Here is a 19,496-nt window from a genome sequence, read left to right as displayed (position 1 = left end):
CCCCCCCCCAATTATCCAGAAGAGCACAAATGGTTAGCCCCACACCCGAGAGCCACCACTCGTTTATGAGAAGCAAAATCTAGGTGACAAGTGATAGGAAATGCAGTTTCTGTATGCGGATGGCGTTATGATGACAGGGCTCCTCGAGGCTCCTTTGGGCCCGGGTGCATAAAGCCAACCCCCTGTGCTTCCAGACCTAGTGGGTGGGTAGCAGCTAAAGGCTTTGTGGGCCTGTGAAGGGGGAGAGCGCTGTGGAGCCAGACGAACTAGGCTCACACCCTAGCTTTGCCACTGGAACGTGAACTTGGCCTCCCTCGGCTGGTCTGCCCTGCTGTCCTCTGTGAGGAGGACCTTCCCACAGGGTTCCTGAGAGCGCGGATGACGTAAGGCATGCATGCTGACCACATGTGGCGCCCTTTTGCTTTCACCTAAGGACTGGATCATCGCACCCAAGGGCTACGCCGCCAACTACTGTGATGGAGAGTGCTCCTTCCCACTCAACGCGCACATGAACGCGACCAACCACGCGATCGTGCAGACGCTGGTGAGCTCCCAGGGACCCCTTTCGCTTTAGAGGGAGGAGTAAGCCGAGACCAGGTATGGCTTCTAACGGTGCCTTTCCCCTTCTGTTTTGCAACAGGTTCACCTTATGAATCCCGAGTACGTCCCCAAACCATGCTGCGCGCCAACCAAACTAAACGCCATCTCAGTTCTTTACTTTGATGACAACTCCAATGTCATCTTGAAAAAATACAGGAATATGGTTGTCAGGGCTTGTGGATGCCACTAACTCGAAACCAGTCGCTGGGGACACGAATACCGCCTTGAGTGCCCGGATGACATCTGCCTTAAAAAACAAAAAACATTCAGAAGCACGGCAAAGGGGAGGCAAGGCTTTGAAGCTGCCCCGGGCTGGTTGGCGCCTTACTGCCCGAGGAAGATTTTAAAGGGCCTTGTTAAGAACTTGCTCACACAGTAAATAACGTGGGTAGTTGCTGGTCTGCAGGAAGTGGGGTTTGGATGTCCCAGCATGAAGTCTGGGAACTACAGAAACATACCTTTGAAGGGTCCCCCCCCAAAAGAAAAAGAACCCACCAAAATTAGTTTTAGCTTTAGATCAAGCTATTTGTGGTGTTAGTGAGTCAACAGGGAAAATCATCTTAAAGGAGAAGAGTATTCTTGGCTGAAGTCTCAGCCCGTTCTGTAGTGTCTGTCCAAGGTAGATCTATGTAGATAACTGGAACTGGGGGGAAAGGCCTCTCTTCTCAGACTGCCTCTGCGCAGGGCAGTGGACGCAGGGTCAGCAGCCCGGGCCGTCCCCGGGGCTGCGCGAAGTGCCTTTTTTCTGCGCCCCTGCCCTGAGCGTTTGTGCTGGAGTTTTGTCGGTGTGCAAATACACTTATTTCGGTCAAACCGACCGTGTCATTTCCACACCTCAGTCCCTGCCCCATTAGCTGTTCCCCTTGCTAGCACCCGAAGTGGCAGGGCGGGCGTTGCGGGGAGGCCGTAGGGGGCGAGGAGTGCGGTGGGTAGCCCGCGCTGGCCGCGTACCACGGGAAACCGGTGCTGCGCCTCTTCTCTTTCGGAATGGCTCTTGGAAAAGCACATTAACTCCAGGAATGTCGGCTCTAATATTTCACCTATTTCAGTGAAATGGTTCTTTGCCTTTTCCTCGACAGCATGCCAGGTGGCGGGGTTAGAACCAACAAAGGAAACAAAATGGGGAAGGACCCCCCCCCCCACCCCGGCCACCAGGAGAGGGTCTGGATGGGCATGCCCTTATGAACCCAAATCCCAGTTTTCTCTTGTAGAAAGGAAGACTCAGATGAAATCGTAGAATATTTTTAAAGTGTCTTTTTTTCACAATCATGTACTAGGAAGCCAATTTCATACTAAACTGATTAAATAATACATTTATGATCTAAAACTGTTTGCACTTACAGCTTTTTTGTAAATATAAACTATAATTTATTGTCTATTTTATATGTTTTGCTGTAACATTTAAGAAAAGACCAGACTTCTTTTTTTTTAAAAAAAGAGTTTATTTAGAAAGTATCATAGTGTAAACAAATTGTACCACTTGGATTTTCTTTTACTACAAGACTCATGATGCAAAGCTGAAGCTACTCATGGGGACTGTGCTTCTCTAGAAAGTTGGGGTTTTTAAAAGAACATCTGTGAACCCTACAGAACTAATAAAGATTTCCTTTAAGGCAGAGGCTGGCCGGGATCCTGCTCTGTTGTCTTCTGCCGCAGACAGCAGAAGTGGTCTTGTTTCTCAGATTGCCACCACCAGGGACCGTGTGTCCACTGACCGCACCCACCCTGAGCATGGGAAGTGGGGCGACAGAGTTGCAAACAGAGGGATAATGAGGAGAAGTGACTTGACGGCAAAGAACACACAGGTACATATCTCAAGGGAGCCTAGTCTGATGGGTGCTTATTTTCAAGTGTGACAGTAGAACTGGTTAACAGCTAGGATGGCATGGCTTACGAGGGCGCTGGCATGGGTAGTAACATGGCCCGTGTCAGCCCTGCCCCGGCCCCGCCTACCTCAGTCTTTGGTCTTGAGGCCAACTGAATCCCACTCTTCACACACACACAGTTGACCTCTTCCGAGGCAGACAAAGTACGGGAAGCCTGTAAACTACCTGGAAGCAGAACCGGAAGCTGCTTCCAGCTAGGCCCCTGTGGCGGGGCTGGCGGGCCTGCCTGGTTCCCATACCCAGGCCTGGGAAGGCTTGCCTAAGCCCTCTTGCCCCAGGTGACAACAACCAGAATTGTTCTAGGAGTTAATAGGACAAGCCTTGTGGAACTTTCCATGACTGCATTTTCTGTGGGAAATATCAAGTCTCCATGATGACCTAACTAACTAAAGAAATCTTCCACCCAGGGGGGAACCAACACACACACGAGATTACGGCACCAGCATTCTCTTACTCAGGCACGTGTCAGAAGTACCGTTGCTCTCAATATGGCTGACCTCTCGAGACGAGAGGAGTACTAACAGAAACAGCAAAGCCCGGGGTGGACGTGGAGGTATCTTCCAGAGGTGTGGGGTTTCTGTTTTCAGATCTGCTCCAAGCTACTGACCAAACACATTATGCAGAAGTCAGTTCTGACCTTCAGATCAGAGGAGTGTCACTACTGCCACCTTTCCAGAACTCAGGGGCAGCTCACAAACGATGCTTCAGATGACACGTTCACCAGAATCACTCAGGAGCCAAAAACAGCTCAGCAGTTGGATTTTCCTCAACTCTATTTTAGTCTCAAAGGAAACCATTTCGATTCATCAAGAGAAGGGTGAAGGGGACGACAGATCGCCACTGAAAATATTTAGTTTGCGAAGGGATCGTGAGTTACGTGTTTACTTAGAGAAACTTAGTAAAGAATCTGTAACGTGTGTTGGCTTAGAAGACACACACAGAAGATGCCACAAGTTCAGTACACCCAGCCCTCGGAAACACCGCCGCGGGAGACTCCACAACACCTGCGTGGTTCGGCGCCAACACCCAGGGCACGGGGGGGGGCTGGGCGCCCGGTGAGCGGTTCTACAGCTCGTCTCTGGCCTGCCGTAGGACGAAGTGGTGCAGCGAGTCAAGGTCTCTGCTTCCGCTGTGCTCGCTGACTTTCTGCCCTCCGCGGAAAAGCAACAACGTGGGGTAGCCTCGTACCTTAGGGGGAAAAAAAAATATGAAAACCAGTGGTCCAGGTGACATACACACACTGCTTCTTAAATAAAACCAGAAAAACGCCTAAAGTTGTGACCAGGAAAGTTTGTGGTTAAATTTTTAAAAGGTACAGACCATTTAAAAAGTACACACAAGTCTTGGGGCTTTTCACTTTCCCATTCAAAAGTACATCCGAGATTAGTGTCAAAGGAGGAACGTGACCCAAAAGGAGAGCTCCTGGACCTTTCATGCGCGGGCCAGCACCTGGGGCCCTGGTGAACACGCACGTCTGAGGCAGCGGGTCCGGCTGAAGCCTAAGACTCTGCATTTCTGACAAGCCCCCTGGTGCCAGCCAGCCACTCTGCGGGCCGCACTGCATGGCGGCAACATCCTCGAGAATGCACATTTTCCCGCTGCAATGCACTTCTTTTCTAAGACATTAAGGAACCAAAAAATGGCATCTTCTAATGAGAAGTAAATGTCTATGTGACATCTACCCTTTTTTTTTCCTAAAGATTTTCTTTAGAGAACATGTGATCCCAAGCAGGGGAGGGGCACAGGGAGAGGGAGAAGGAGAGGCTCTTAAGCAGACTCCCCGCTGAGTGCAGAGCCCATTGTGGGGCTCGATCTCATGACCCTGAGATCATGACGTGAGCCAAAATCAAGAGTCGGACGTTCAACCGACTAAGCCACCTGGGTGCCCTAAGTCTATTCTCAAATGAATGAGGTAAAAAGCTCCAGAGCCTCAAAGTGCGTTAAGAACACAACACAAAAGCAAAAATGTAAATCGCACGTCTTCTGGGCGCTCAGACTGTGCTGACGGCTCAGAGCGCGGGCAACGGTTCCACAGAACACCCATGCGCAGACTAGCTTGCTGGGACGGCCCTTTCAGGGGAAGTTCCGCTGTCTCCCTCAGCCAACCATCGTGCCTTAGAACACAGGCTTGTGTCTGAAAAAGAAGCCACCTAGGGGTCTGAGACGAAGGCTACAGGTCAGCTGACTGCTGAGCCAGCCAGAGAGGCTGTGGAGGTGGCCCCCGGTTCTCAGGCCTGGACTCTCGTTACTGCCCAGACTTCTACACGGACAGCAAGACCTAAAATCCCCCAATGAAAGGTGGATCGCTAGTGGAAGAAGAAAGCCTTTCCTTTGACAGAGCATCTCTTTTGCTTTTCAAAACGAAAACAAAGCAAGAGCCTCAAAAGGACACGAGCAACGCTTGGTCGAGAAGACGCGGGCAGTGCGGGTCGCCGGGGGGAGCCCAGCACGCCAGAGGACGGCTCCATGTGGGTGCGCTCCCGGCACTCAGCGCCCCCAGGTACCCACCGAGTACTTGCTGCAAATAGTCCGCTCTGCCGTACAGTCCACTTCAGCGATCTTGACCTCTGCCAAACCAGGGAATTCCTTTTTAGAGAGTTCCTCCCACGTCGGAGCCAGATTCTTACAATGACCACACCTGGGAAGAGAACAATGACAGCTCTGTGGAAGTCCTGGGTCACGCGCCCTCACCTACAGTTCGCTGCCACGCCCAGCCCTGCTTCTTCCGTATGAGGCAGTCAGCGATTGCCTAGAAATTTATAAAACATCAAATTCTCCCACTGGGTGCACTAACATTTCCTCCTCCTCCGTCCCAAACAAGGAGTTCAAAGTCAACCCCACATAGACTTCTGGATAACCTAGTGGAAGCAAGCTGGTCTGGAAGCAAGTTTAGATTCTGAGACCCTTTCCAGGATGTGGTGACCGGAGCTAACTGGCCTATGAACGAATCAGATGCACCACGAGCACGAGGTGACGGACAGGAAGTAAAACCAACTCCACACTTTTTAAAAAAAAAAATGCTTCATTTTAGATTTGATCACTATGGTTGCGAAATTTCTAGACAACGTTAAAGCTTCCCTGAGCACCTGCCCTCCTACCCGTTACTGATCCACATAGCTTAAGCATTTTTTTAAAAAAATAGAAAATAATAGATTTAAGGCATCATTGACTAGTGTTTCTTTTTTTTAAAGATTGATTTATTTTAGAGCGAGCGAGCAGGGGGAGGGGCAGGGGGAGAGAGCGCGGATCCCAAGCAGACTCCCTGCTGACTGTGGAGCCCAACATGGGACTCGATCTCACAACCCTGAGATCATGACCTGAGTTGAACGCAAGAGTTGGCTGCACTATTAACCAACCGCGCCAGCCAGGCGCCCCTCATGTTTCTATGCTATAAGGATAAACACTGCACAACGCATGGGAGTCACGTGCTCACTGACTTCTCTCTGCCGTTGCGGTTTCTCCTGAACACCCAGAAAGGCACTGGCTAAAGGGGGGCTTACGTGTGCCTGTTTAGAAACAATCTCACGCTCTCCTTGAGACTCCACTTTTCTAAATGGATTGTTTGCAAAGATAAAGCATTCTTCCCATTTTACAGCTGAGAGAACTGAGGTTCAAAGGCAAGAAAGGGCATGCAGAGTGACAGCTGTGCAGCTAAGTCTTGGCACCAGCCATCTGCCCCACGGCAGGTAGCCCTGGTCACAAACTGGGTGTCCTCCCTCTGTGCCTGTCCCCGAGGACCATGGGGCAGAAGGTTCTGGTAACTGGGTAACGCACAGCACGGCCCCACCAGAGCTCTGCTGGACTTGTAGACAACATCCAAGAGACTAAGGAGCAAAAGCTACATCTTGATGTTCGTGGTTTAGTTAACCAAAAAATCAATCTATTTGGGAAAAGATACCACAAAACTGAAGTTTTATACGGCCATCCTAACTCTCCATTTTCATGTTTTCCCCAAAACAGACTGAACTTTAAAATAACTGACCTCATTCTCCATGAATAACTGTTTATGAATACCACCAAGCCAAACTCAACCAAGCTGAGCAGAGGCGCGAACAACCCCCTTTTCTTAAGACAGAACCCATGTGTAAGCGCAGCATCTGCCCAGCGCCGAGCCTGGAGCTCAGGCTGATGAGCGGCCAACGATGACAGGAGCCGAGCACACTGGGACAGGGTAGTATCGAATTAAACAGCCACTCACCATGGAGCATAAAACTTGATGAAGGTTATTCCTTCTGCTACGGTGTCCTCGAAGTTCTTTTCCGTCAGTGCCAACACCGTGCCCTGCAGGGGAGGGAAAAGCCTCGGTTCAAATGCATCACCTACAGCGGAGCAGGGCCAGCTCTGGGGTTGCAGAAATACGAATCGATCATCTTTGTAAAGTACTGTCGTGCAAGGTCACGCACAAATTCGCAACTCGCGTATCACAAGCCACACGAGAAGGGCCCATGATTCACCGCAGGTTCCCCAGGTCCTGGGTCCAGGAGATGCTCCGAGGAGGTGGTGGGACCTGCGCTACGCTGCCCTCAGCCAGCCCAAGCGGGTTCAGGTGCAGCTGCTGCCGTCCGGGGCCCTGCGGTGTGGACCCACGGGCACTGCGCGGCCCGGGCTCAGAGCCTCCCACACTGACAGGAGTCCAACCCCCCTCGGACCGGCCCGTCCAACGTGGGCGCGCTCCGTCTCCCGGCCATCTCCCTCCCGCTCCCCCAGGGCGTGAGTTTGTAGCGGTTACCTTCTCTGTGAGCTGCCCTTACCACTGACAGTCGTCCGGCCACAGGCAAGGACGTGTGCTCCCTATCACAGGCTGCCTTCCACCTTTACATTCAAAGTGAACATGCAAACTGCTCGTGTCAGCTCTGGCTGGAGGATGTCACGGGAAGGTGCCACAGGGCGGTCTGCCCCAAAGCAGTTTGCTCTTGCCAGTTCTTTACAGAATCGTGTCCGTGTGTTTCTCCAAAACCGGGTTTGCGATGGTCTCACAGAGCAAGACCGTGATGGCTTATCACGTGGTAAACGTACCAGGGCCGCTCCCCTCGAGTCCGGCATCGAGCAACGCGTGTTCGCAACTGGGAGGCGAAGCCTCCGGGGCCTGGGGCAGAGCGCCACCACCTTGCTTTATGTCCCGAAACACGACGCCACGCTCGCTGAAACCTACTTAATGCTGGAAAACTGGCTTATAAACAGAACCTGGCCTGTGTGTGAGGGCCACCTCCATCTAAAGGATGACCTTTAGAGCCACCAGGACACACGCGCTCGCAGCTACTAAAAAATCATGTTTGCGTCTTACGCCAAAACTTCAACCCTGAACTAACACCCAGGCCGTCCCCCACCTAGGAATCCCGCTAAGGGCGGGGCTGTGGGGGTGAGGAGGCCCATTCCCGCCCCCACACCAGGAGGATGGGGTAGATGTCTCTGCTTTCTCCATTTCCAAACAACCCAGGCTCAGGGAACCATGGTCCCGGCAAGTCAGGATCTGTTAAGTAAGGGGGGGTGGTTTGCACGTACCCGCACACTCACTGCCCCGGCCCCGTGGCACCAGGGCACACCGCCCCTTCCTGTGCCCACCCTGCCAGGGCGTCCCAGCTAAGAACTCTGCAGGCAGAGTGTGAAGGAGCAAGCTGAGTCTCCTGTTCTGGAAATAATGCTGACGAACAGACCAATGGCTCTCAGGCCATCGAGCATGGTTTTCCCGGGAAGACGTTATTTGGACTGTCTTTGAAGAATGTCCTTTTCACGCACGGCTTCAGCCTTGGCCTCAATCTGCCTAGCACTGCAGACACACAAGCTTGAAGGTGTCAGCCCCAGACCCCCATTTCACTGTCCATTGGCCCTCTCCATCTGATCACCACCGCGGCCCGGAAAACGAACAGCCCAAAACCTGAACTCCCCACCTTCCTTCCCCCTCCCCCCAGTGCTTCTCACACTTGGTTCCATCGCCCACCAGGTTTGCTGGCGCTCCGGTCATCCCCTTCCCAACTACACTCCGTAGAGTGGGGCTCCTTATGCTTCCTGCCTCCGACCCCCACCACAGCCTTTGTTCGGGAGGGTCTCCTCCTGCCATTGGCCCAATACACTGGTTTTCCATCTCTTTCTGCCAGGCACCTAAAATTCAAATCTGCTCAAAACGCTCCACTGGCTCCCAATAAATGCAGGGCGAAGCTCAAAGTCCTTGGCGGGCCGACAAAGCCCTCTACGACCCAGCTCCTCCGTCTCCTCCTCTCTGGCACCCTGCACCGCACCCCTTGTCCTACCTCCCCCACCCCCGGTTCCTTCCAGCCGACTGCTGGCCCTGCCCCAAACGTGCCTCACCGATTCACACCCACGTGCTTCTGCTCACGCTCTCCCCTGCATCGGATAAGCCGTGTCTCTCCAGCAAATACTAATTTACCTTTCAGCTCTCTGTGACACTCCCTGCCCACCTGCCCCCAGCTCTCTCAACCCCCCGTGACCAGCCGGGCACACACACTTGGGTCACCCCAGCTTGTGTGTTCTCTGCCCCACCAGACTTGGTCCCCTTCACAGGGAAGAAGGTGGTCCTATTTGCTTTTGTTTGCTGGTGGCCTGGGACAGTGCCTGAAATGTGCTCAGTAAATGCACAAGTGCATCTAGAACCTTCTGCTCTCTGAATGCAGACAGTAGGGCAGTGAGTCAGAGACTGTGGCCTCAGCAAAGGAAAGGCGCCAGGCCAAGCTGCCTCTCGGTTCCAGTGCGTCTGTCTTTGCCGCTGCAGACCTTCAGGGCCTCACCCCGGGCTTCGAGCCCGATCACGGCAGCAGGTGGGGGAAATGAACAGGAGCAGGGGTGGGGAGCTATCCGGCAGCAGCCAATTTTCCTAGCAAATGCCCTCAGGTATAGTGATGACCGAATCAAAGGGATGAGTTTTCCAGAGCTTTTGCCACCAGATGCTCCAAGGAATGGCCTCACACCTATCTCAGAGAAGCTCCTGGGTTGACATATTACAAGCACGCGTGTAAAAGTGGCTGAAAAAAACCTTTCACATGGAAGAGTCAGCCGCAGCCGACCGTCTGAAGTCCTCTGACCTGACCCCCAGTGGTCACGTCGCCCAAAGCACAGGAGGACAGTGTCTCCAGGGGCCATTGCCGGCCCTGCCGACCGCAGCAGGCACCCACCTGGGCCGTGGGCTCGGTGGCCGGCGCCGGAGCCTCTGGAGGCTGGACGGTGTCCGGGGCCTCAGGCTCCGCGCTCTGCAGCTGGGACTCCACGTACTCTCGCAGGGACTCCAGATCCCGCTTGCCTTTGTACTGGTCGATCTGTGCGAGGGGAGGGCCACAAAAAAACGCGGTCAGTGAGTGCACTGTGGGGCTCTCGAGAGCTCAAACCTCGTCCCGACCCCGCTGGCCTCGTGAGGCCGTGTTGGAGGTCTCCACTGGGGTGCAAGCTGTGCAGTGTCTGCACGCTCAGACCTCCCCGGGCGGGCGCAGCTTCCAGAGCGAATGCCTCGGCTTTGCCGACGGGACTCGACGGCGCCCGCCTCCTGCAGGGATCTGGGCATGAAGGCCGGGGCCCACGCCAGCATTCTGAGAAGCAGACCGTCGGCCAGGGCCGCGCGGGAGGGTGTGACGGAGCCCCTTCCCAGCAACCAGCGTTAACCCCCTTCTTGAAGGTAGTTCTGGGTTATTCTAGTGCTAACTTGAGCCAACCGAAATGCTTCAAAATAGGAGGACGACTGACGGTGTTAGTCAACTACCCAGATCTTATCAAGTAAGGGCAAGACACTTCTGTTCCATTATTACGTAAGCCTTTAAACCAGTCCCAAACAATCCGCACTGGTGACCCACCACCCACTGTGGCAGCACCGGACCACAGCCCAGCGGGGTTACGAGAAACGCTTGCTCTCCACGCCATGACCTGAAGATGTACCTTTTGTCCATCTCGGAACCACAGGAGAGTAGGATAGCCACGAACCTGGTTTCCCGAACAGAGTTCATAGTGCTGTGTACAATCAACCTAAAAATAAAGGAAGACCATAATCACAGTTCGTTCCTTCAGGAAGCTTCCCGACACCTGGATTACCGGACACTCCTCATGTGTCTGGTCTGCAGCACTCTGACAGCAAGCTACAGCCTGGGGACAGACTTCCTAAAAGCCGCCCCAGATTACACCTGAGCTAAGGGAGCAGGTGACGAAATGTCCTTTAGAAAAATGATGTACCCGGCTCACCTAAAAATGCCACCATTTAGGAAGTAACATTTTACTTGGAGCTGGTCAGCAGCTGGAGGAGAGAAGCCTCGCCTTACATCCGGGGAGCGGAGGCCTGGCTGTCGGCGACAGAGGCCCAGGCCAGTGCCAGCCTGCGTACCGACTCTCCCACTCCGACTTGGGGAGTCTGGGAGTCAAGGAGGAGCAAGGAGTCAATTTTATTTTATTGTATTTATTTATTTTTTTAAGATTTTATTTATTTATTTGACAGAGAGAGAGACAGCCAGCGAGAGAGGGAACACAAGCAGGGGGAGTGGGAGAGGAAGAAGCAGGCTCCCAGCGGAAGAGCCTGATGTGGGGCTCGATACCAGAACTCCGGGATCACGCCCTCAGCCGAAGGCAGGCGCTTAATGACTGCGCCACCCAGGCGCCCCAAGGAGTCAATTTTAAAAAAGGAGTATCTAGTATAAAGACGACTAAAAAGATGTCAAATTAAGATTATAATATGTTAATTCTGTAAACTCAATTTACCAACTATCACAGCTTTTTAAATTAATTTTATTTAAATCTTATCAAGACTCTGCCTGTTCAACATTTTCATGAAATGTCACTAAGTCACATCTTTTTGATTTTCTACTGGCATTAAAATCAGCTACATGAGACACTAAGGTGTTCTTCACCATGTCAGCAAAGTAGGATAAAATATCACTTTCACACGTAAGACTGAAGTCAGCAGTTAATGTATCAAATGGAAGCCTCAAGTCTAGGTGGGGGGCATTACAGGGTCCAGTCTAACCCGGCCACATGCGTGTTCAGAGATGAAGGGCCACAGCCTGGATGGGTAGACTGTGCTCGCTCATGCCTGGTTCTACTAGAAACCCCTACCAACGTAAACGGGAAATAATCTCCCATAAAAATTCAAAATTTAAAATAATGATGTAAGTAATTTGGGAAGACAGAAGACAAAATTATGACTACTTTTGGGAAATGTTCAATCAATATAAAAGCATGACCCGTATAACTAGAATATAAAATTGGAAGTATTTAACAGGCAACAGTGAAAAGCCACTGAACTCACAACAACTATTACAATTTACCAGGCATTTGCTTCGTGCCAAGTGTCTACTAAGCACCTGACTTTCATCTACTCATCATGATTTTGCAAAAGGAGGAGGCTGAGGTGTGGAGAAGTCGCCAAAGGCTGGCCGGGCAGGTCTACATGGTTCCTGAGCTCACACTCTTGACCATCTCACTGTACTGAGCAGAACATCTCATTAACTGCAGTTCCTGGACACACAGCATTACTTCTGTATACAAATCAGCCCATTGGCAAAGTAAAAAAAAAAAAAAAATTTTTTTTTTTTTTTTTTTTTTTTTTTTTAATAAAAGGAAACCCATGCCTGGATGTCTGGTGGGTGCCAAAGGCTGCGTGAGATTAAAAGTGTTTGATGGCCCAGGAGCTGCTCTGGATATTTCCAGAAAATCCACTTACACAGAAGTTGTTAGACACCACTTCTGGCTTCTCTCTGCAAAGTGGAGAAAGCTGGAAAGACTCCCAGGCAGCAGTGAAAGCTGGGGCTCACCGGAGGGGGCCTTCTGCATGCCTCTGTGAGCACGGAGCTGAGACTCCTCTAGGTGACAGCTCTTGGGTGAGGTCAAACGTGGATGGCCTCCAAGTCCGGCCAGTGAACATTCACGAAGGCTGTGCCCCATATCTTTGCAGAAAGGGCTCTGGGGCTGCCAATTCAGAATTGGCCATTGCTTCAAAATAAACAAAGGAGCCAAAGCCATAATTTATCTTTAGGCTGTGGAAAAGCCAGCGCATTTGAAACCAGGCTGCCATCTGTGAAGGTGAAATGAATTATCAAGTGGCACACTAAATGGAATTAATAAATCAAGTTTGCGACTCTGCACACGGAATGAATAATGGGCTGCTCTGCTAATTAATCCAGCCAAAGGCGGTCTATTTCCAGTTTAATAAGGGCTTTCACTTACCTTGCCAATCTTGACAGTTTCAGAATGTTCAAGGCCCAGAGCCAGCTGCTCCCAGGTTGGAGCCAGAGCTTTGCAGTGACCGCACCACGGAGCGAAGAACTTGATGAAGTGGTCACCTTCAGTGCAGAGCGAAGGCAGAGAAGGGAGAAGGAGGGTAACTGACATCATCCCTTACTTACTAGAGATTGAATGCAAGTATCTGAACTTTGTCCTCTTGCTAGCTTCAGGGTGCAGTTTTTACCAGTTAAAGGTTTTACCCTTTAACTGGTAAAAAGTGACTCCATCAAATAACCATATCTGTGAGTTCACAGGGATCCTCAAAACAAAATCTAATTTGTCATCTCTGGAGGGTAACAGGGAACCGACTCATTGTTTGCAGAACTGGCAATAGAGGGAAGGAACAACCAGGCAATTGTCCGTCTGTCTTGTATGAACCGCGCCACTGAATAACCAGGTGATAAATGAGGGCAAGTTTCTCTCCTTAAAACAAGGAAGAAAGGACGTTTGCAATAGAACATCAGCATTTGGCAACCCTAATAATGGATTTAGGGAAATGGGTTTAACCACACCACACCACTGGGACACAACTGGCAAAGTCTAGACTGGAGAATTCTACATTGGGGGCGCCTGGGTGGCACAGCGGTTAAGCGTCTGCCTTCGGCTCAGGGCGTGATCCCGGCGTTATGGGATCGAGCCCCACATCAGGCTCCTCTGCTAGGAGCCTGCTTCTTCCTCTCCCACTCCCCCTGCTTGTGTTCCCTGTCTCGCTGACTGTCTCTGTCTCTGTCAAATAAATAAATAAAATCTTTAAAAAAAAAAAAAGAGAGAGACATTGGGGGAACCCGCAGATTGAGACTCAAAAGAGACGTACATAAGAGAAAGAACAGACTGTAGTGTTAGGAATGCACACTCGGGTGCTGAACGATACAGTAAGGAGTGGTTTCCATCCGGGTCAGGACACCACCTCCGTGAGGGCAGGCAGGCTGGGACCTGGACAGGGGAGGGGAGGCTGGCGGTTGTATTTGGTGAACTGGACAGTGCTTACAGAGTGGCCACTCCATCATAATTCACTGAGCTCTACGTTTGTTTTCTGTATGTGTTTTATTTGACAATAAAATAGAAGGTTTTAAAACCTGAGTAATACTCCCTTGGCTAGAAGAAGAAAAACAAACCCACACATCATTATTTGGATACCGAAGATTTTTTCTAGGCTGTTCTACCTTGACCAGCTGAAGGCCTAAAAGATGTCAGGCTGAGACCAGACCAAAATCAGGCTGTGCCTAGGAAGGGAACAAACCAACAGGCACCAAAACGTGACCTACGCTCACAGAAGGACACTGCCACGCCACACGCTCGTGCCAGTGCTCGGTCACCACAGTGAAGACACACTGAAGGGAAATGGTGAAAAACTTGATTCAAAAAATTAGCAACTGACCTGCAAGACTGAAGCCATGTCTCTCTAGAGAGGTATGGCACTAACCCTGTGCTGTGAGGTAGGGACGGGGTGTCCGTGAAGGAAGCTACTAGAGTACCAGGAGAGCTGTGAGGGCAGGAGGCGACTGTGGCTTTCTGAGGACAGAGCCTCATGAGAGCAGCCCAAGGTGGCGCCTCCACGATTCTGCCCTTTCGGCATGACTTCCTTAGGGAGGGACTCAGCTGGGCTCGTGGGAACTGAAGTGAATCCCCTGTTGGGGAAAACACCCTGAAATTCCACCGTCAGCGCCCTGGTCCAAATAACAACCTTTAACACACAGGGCAAACAGCGGAAGGCATCACACTGAGTTCTTTCAGACCTTCAGCGTGGCGGGGTTTCGACTCGCGGCAGGCATGAAGTTACAAGGCCAGCCATGATTTTAAGCCCTTTTCACGATGTTTCCAGCCCAGTCTTCTGGGAGGATTTCTCTCCGTGGCAGCATTTGCGAGTGGAGATCGGCAAGGAAGCTGAATGTGCTTTCAAGTCATTCGATGCTGAGCCAACCGTGCAGGAACGTGTGGATAAAGGACTTACGTGTCATTTACGTTCAAGATTGTATACTGATCATTTTGACGTTTAGGAGACCGTTTTCCAAAAAAGAGATGTAGTGCAGAAAAACATGTTAAGCATAAAGAACACCTACTCTGATTCACACATTATAACAGTCCCGCTAAATTCTGGTTTAAACACGTAAGAGAAACTTTTGTTTCTGCCTCAGGTCAATAAGTGTATGATTCATATTAATGTAAATAAATCATTTCTTATCCAAGGATGCAAACTGTCCAGCTAGTGTACAAATTAAGTGGGCCGTTCGTGACTTGTGCACTTTGCACAACTTCAGGCTTCAGCTAACATTAACACTGGGACTTCTAGAAGGATAGAGACGAAAGCAGAAATGCTTTCCAAGAGGAAGAGGACTGCACGAGGATGTTCACGGGTCTTGAAGAAAGAAACCATGGCTCAGCGCCACAGATGTCATCGGCGAGCCCTCGGGTGCCAAGAAGGAAAAGCCCAGCAAATCGAGGAGCAACAACGAATGGTCAGTGGTTCTGAGAGGTGTGCAGCCCGCTGGGAACAGCCTCGAGATTCACCCAACATACCTTGTGCGACATGCAGCTCAAAGTTGCTCGCTGAGAGCTCATACAGTCCCTGCTTGTGCTCAGGGGCTCTGGGTGGTTCTGCTTCTGGCTCTGGTGTCTAATGAGAAGAAACAAAACAACAGTCACTAGGTTTGCATGCGAAGGCATAGTGAAACCCACTGAGGAGGTGACCTGTGTCTGTCTAGAACCTTCTATAGATCTCCTCCCTCGTGTGGCTATGTCAAACCTTTGTGGGATGCTGCTGTGTCCAAGGCAGGAATCAACTCTCAGGGCTCTGGACCCTTCAGGGGGAAGCCGCTTGTCAGCCTCACCCTAGGATTGGCTCTCAAGGAAGCCAGTGACAGCTGTCCCCACCCCAACCTGCTCTCTGCTGCCCCAAACCCAACTGAACAGAGCAGGCAAACTGAAAGGACAGACCAACCCCAAATGGGCACACTGCCCCATTGTTTGCAGTGTGACCCCAGATTCCATGTGGAACGCAGAATGAAATCCCTGAGCACCTGCCGATACGAAGGCAGCAGAATGGATGGAGCAGAGGAGGAGAGGCCATCAGAGAACGGGAGGGCCTGGCCCTCTTCTGTGCACACAGCTGGTGATAAAGACCATGAAGGGCCGGTAAAGGGACAGAGGGGGCGGAGAGGACAAGGCAGGGGACCGACAGGTGGTGGCAAGAGAAGCACAGGGCTTCGCTCTTTAACTCACACCACGGAGCCTGGGACAGAAACACGGAATGCGGGAGCAAGAAGTGGCTTTTTAAAGGACGCTTCTGCCAGTATGTAAGCGGGTACCATCGTGTGCAACCGGACAGTTAACCACAGTACCACATGCCTCTCGATCTCTCAGTTCTGCAGCTGTGGCCTCCAGCCGAAGCAACCAGAGGTGGCAAAAAGATCACAGAATCACCATTTTGCTACAGACACATATTTTGCATACAGGATATTACTCAATTTTTATCTGGCAGCTTGTATTTCTTGGAAAAAGAATATCAGGGCGCCTGGGTGTCTCAGTCGGTTAAGCATCCCAGGGTCCTGGCATCGAGCCCCTCATCCAGCTCCCTCCTCAGCGGGGAGCCTGCTTCTCCCTCTCCTCCCCACTCATGCTCTCTCTCGCTGTCTCTGTCTCTCTCTCTCTAATAAATAAAATCTTTAAAAAAAAAGAAAAAAAAATATCCAAATTAAGTCATTAAAAGTCTAAAAGTGCCGACAGCTCAAAGCTGTGCAGGCTGTAATCAGAAAGCACCATGAAGGTGTCCGTGCGGCTGCGGGCCTGGCCAGGCTTTCAAAGGGCTAAGTAGCCACACAAAAAGACGCTCGAAGGAAAGGTGGCTGGGTGAGCGTCAGGGAGCTGCCAGAAGGTAAGACACCCTATGTCACTTTATAAGACGTTCAAAGGCTTTCGGTGTTAAAACGCTCATGTACGGCACGTAGGGGGCACTGTCACTTCCTGGGCCCCGTGGCACGGACCAGGGCTGTCCCCACCGCTGTGGCAATGACGCGGTACAGCACAGACGCGGACACACTCTCACGCTGCTGCAGACAACGCGAGCTTACAGATTCTTAGGAAAGTCATCTGGCAATAGTCACCAAGAGCCATGAAAGTAGTCTTTTTTTTTTTCCTTTTACCTTGCAATTTCAGGTCCAGTAATAGATTCTAAAAACATCACTCAAAAGTAGAAAAAAAAAGTGTTTTACAAAGATGAACATGCTCCTTACGCATTTCTGATAGAAAAATTATTAAATGACTTAAATACCCATTGACAGAGAAGAGCTGAATTATGGTGAATCCATATATGACATAAAATACGATCAATATAAAGACAGAACCACATAAAATTATCGCTCGTGAAATGAACCATGTTTGTATGATTGTAACTGTTTAAGACAAAAAAATACAGAAGCAAATAGGGAAATCCAAGAGTTGGAAGTAGCATGTTTTGAGTTTTTTCTTTTTTTTTTCTAAAGATTTTATTTTATTTATTTGACAGAGAGAGAGACAGCCAGCGAGAGAGGGAACACAAGCAGGGGGAGTGGGAGAGGAAAAAGCAGGCTCATAGCAGAGAAGCCTGATGTGGGGCTCCATCCCAGGACCCTGGGATCATGCCCTGAGCTGAAGGCAGACGCTTAACGACTGAGCCACCCAGGCGCCCCTCTTTTGAGTTTCTTTAATATTGCCACAACACTAGGGGGAAATCTAAATTTATCCTGTTTCAATATATAAGTGTATACACCAAGTTACTTAGATATAAATACAGATGAAGAACTTTTTAAAAAGTTTTCATGTACAATAAAAAACAAGTTTAAGTGGGAAAGAATTTTCAGTTTGCAACATCAGGTTGAACTTTCCACCAATCAGGCGCATTGTCACCGTTTCCAGCCATTATGGGAGATTGCTACTGCTGACATGGGGCTCCCACGCAGCCACGCCCCTTCCAGCTGGAGGGGACACGACCCTTCCCCTCGGGATGTCTCGCAGGGGAGAGGCCTGACTTCCCAGCCTGCACTGGGGCTGCTGCCACCGGAAAGGGGAGCTTGGGGCACAAGCTGAATTCCTTCTGCCGTCCTGATGCTGGCTACGGGTTTCTTGAATAAAGTCATCACAGAAGACTGGCTTTTTGGTGGCAAAAAAATAAATGTATCTTGAGAGCTGTCTCTGAGACTATTAACCCCTCTTTAAAATCAGCTTCCTCCAATAGAGAACATTTTCACAGAGGAAACGATCTGAAGTTTAAATCTATATGAAAGTTCCACCTGCTCACGTAACCCCTCCCATGACAAAGATGCAAATGGACTCTGAGAGGTTTGTGGTTTTCCCTGTTACCTAAAATGAGCTAAGTCTCTGCTCAACACTCATTCGGTACTTTGCAGCTGCAGACTTTGTAAAACAGGAGAGGAAATGGCACCCGCGTCGCAGGTGGGTTTCTGATGAGCTGTGACATCTACACAGAATGTCGGGGGAAGCCGAAGGCCACACAGTCACCCTGGGAAGTGACTCCAGGAGCAGCAGAGCCCCCCAGAGCCTGCGGGACCCGCACACCGGCACGGACCACCTTCAAGGCAGTGAGTGCCTACCTCACATGGTAAGTCAGTCTTACCGAACTGTTCCACCGACGTTACATGGAGAGACGGGGGACACTCTTCTTATTCACCAGAATCATCCAGCACGGGACAGACCCTCACCCCCACACGGCCATGCACCGCCAAATCCAGCCCGGCCTCTGTGGGCCGGGGCCCTCTGTGTTAAGCAGAAGTTCACACCACACCCGCAGGGGCACTTCTGGAAAGGTCTACGACCGTAATGATCTGTGACAAAACTAAGACTCCCAACATCAGTTGGAGGGGGAGGATTATAAGATTTCCTCAGTAACCTTCTACATACAGCCCCATCTTGAAACGATATCTCAGAAATCATACGGTATCCACAAGTTCCTGATATTCTGACCCTCAGTGCAGGGAGGGCCACGAAGCCTCTGAGAGTAGGAAGGGTATCTACTTGGTGACGTCCCCGGCAAACCAGTGAGCGCCTCGGGGACTGAGAGCCCAGAGGAGAAGGAGGGGGTCACACCGCAGTACAGCTCACGGTGGCAAGACAGGGCCGAGGCTGGCCTGGACTAAAGGTTCGGGCTTAGGCCTGGCCCTGACCCCACGTCCACCTGTGATGCTAAGAATCAGTGTCAACTGTATACACGAGGTAGCGGCACAGAGGGGAACGTTCACAAGTAGTAAGTGCATATCTGTGAGACGCGCACTGGAATATTCACAAACGACAGTCTCCCAGGGCTGACTCTGCCGCCCCACGAGGGCCGGGAAGGCCGGTAAGACAGCACAAGGTCAGCAAGACAGGGAGAACCGCTGACGTCGGGGGAGTGGCACATGGGACCACCTTCATGACCCTCTTTCTCCTCGTCCATGCACCGCTCATTACCCTTCTTTCTACCTTTGTGCATCGTTGAATATTTCCATCATAAAAAGCTTTGTAAAAGTTCATCTTTTCCACTAAGGTACGCAGAGCAGTGGAAACAGAGACCAAAAGTAGACGGGGTGGTTGTGGGGGGCNGAAAAAGGCAGCCAGGGTGGCTGCAGGGACACTAGGAGGAGAGCAGAGGGGAGGGAGGAAGGCAGGGACAGATGCCGAGGCCTGGGAGACTGTTACTTATCTATAGCTGCCCCGGGACTGCATTGCCCTGATACCCTGCATGTTCAGGTGCATCGCTTTAATTTCTCACAGTATTTGTGGGTGAAGAATGCAGGCCCCAATTAGCATGGTTCCCCAGGCTCAAGGTGTGTC

General features: G+C 51.0%; 2 protein-coding genes across 2 annotated transcripts in view; one reads left to right on the top strand and one right to left on the bottom strand.

Moving 5' to 3' along the window:
- The first annotated feature begins 100 nt into the window (after positions 1–100).
- BMP6 (bone morphogenetic protein 6) lies at positions 101–2,143 on the top strand. Its single transcript, XM_034660348.1, has 2 exons — positions 101–544; positions 641–2,143. The coding sequence occupies exons 1-2, from the start codon at positions 395–397 to the stop codon at positions 788–790; spliced, it is 300 nt and encodes a 99-aa protein (XP_034516239.1). The 5' UTR covers positions 101–394; the 3' UTR covers positions 791–2,143.
- Positions 2,144–3,241: 1,098 nt separating this feature from the next.
- Positions 3,242–19,496, bottom strand: part of TXNDC5 (thioredoxin domain containing 5) — a 22,578-nt gene continuing 6,323 nt past the window's right edge. Inside the window, exons 3-9 of the mRNA XM_034660346.1 lie at positions 15,213–15,309; positions 12,639–12,754; positions 10,365–10,451; positions 9,614–9,754; positions 6,685–6,767; positions 4,995–5,124; positions 3,242–3,674 (exon numbers count right to left, since the gene is read on the bottom strand). Of these exons, the coding sequence (XP_034516237.1) occupies positions 3,552–3,674; positions 4,995–5,124; positions 6,685–6,767; positions 9,614–9,754; positions 10,365–10,451; positions 12,639–12,754; positions 15,213–15,309 (777 nt within the window). The 3' untranslated portion in view covers positions 3,242–3,551. The remainder of the gene's footprint in view (positions 3,675–4,994; positions 5,125–6,684; positions 6,768–9,613; positions 9,755–10,364; positions 10,452–12,638; positions 12,755–15,212; positions 15,310–19,496) is intronic.

This window comes from Ailuropoda melanoleuca, chromosome 5 (genome assembly GCF_002007445.2).
Source record: "Ailuropoda melanoleuca isolate Jingjing chromosome 5, ASM200744v2, whole genome shotgun sequence".
NCBI lineage: Eukaryota > Metazoa > Chordata > Mammalia > Carnivora > Ursidae > Ailuropoda > Ailuropoda melanoleuca.
The sequence above is the reverse complement of the archived record's forward strand: the minus strand, read 5'-3'. Positions and strand labels throughout refer to the sequence as shown.

Coding starts and splice junctions, on each gene's coding strand:
- BMP6 (XM_034660348.1), top strand. CDS start 395: ATGCTGACCACATGTGGCGCCCTTTTGCTTTCACCTAAGGACTGGATC. Junction 545..640: donor ACGCGATCGTGCAGACGCTG/GTGAGCTCCCAG, acceptor GTTTTGCAACAG/GTTCACCTTATGAATCCCGA.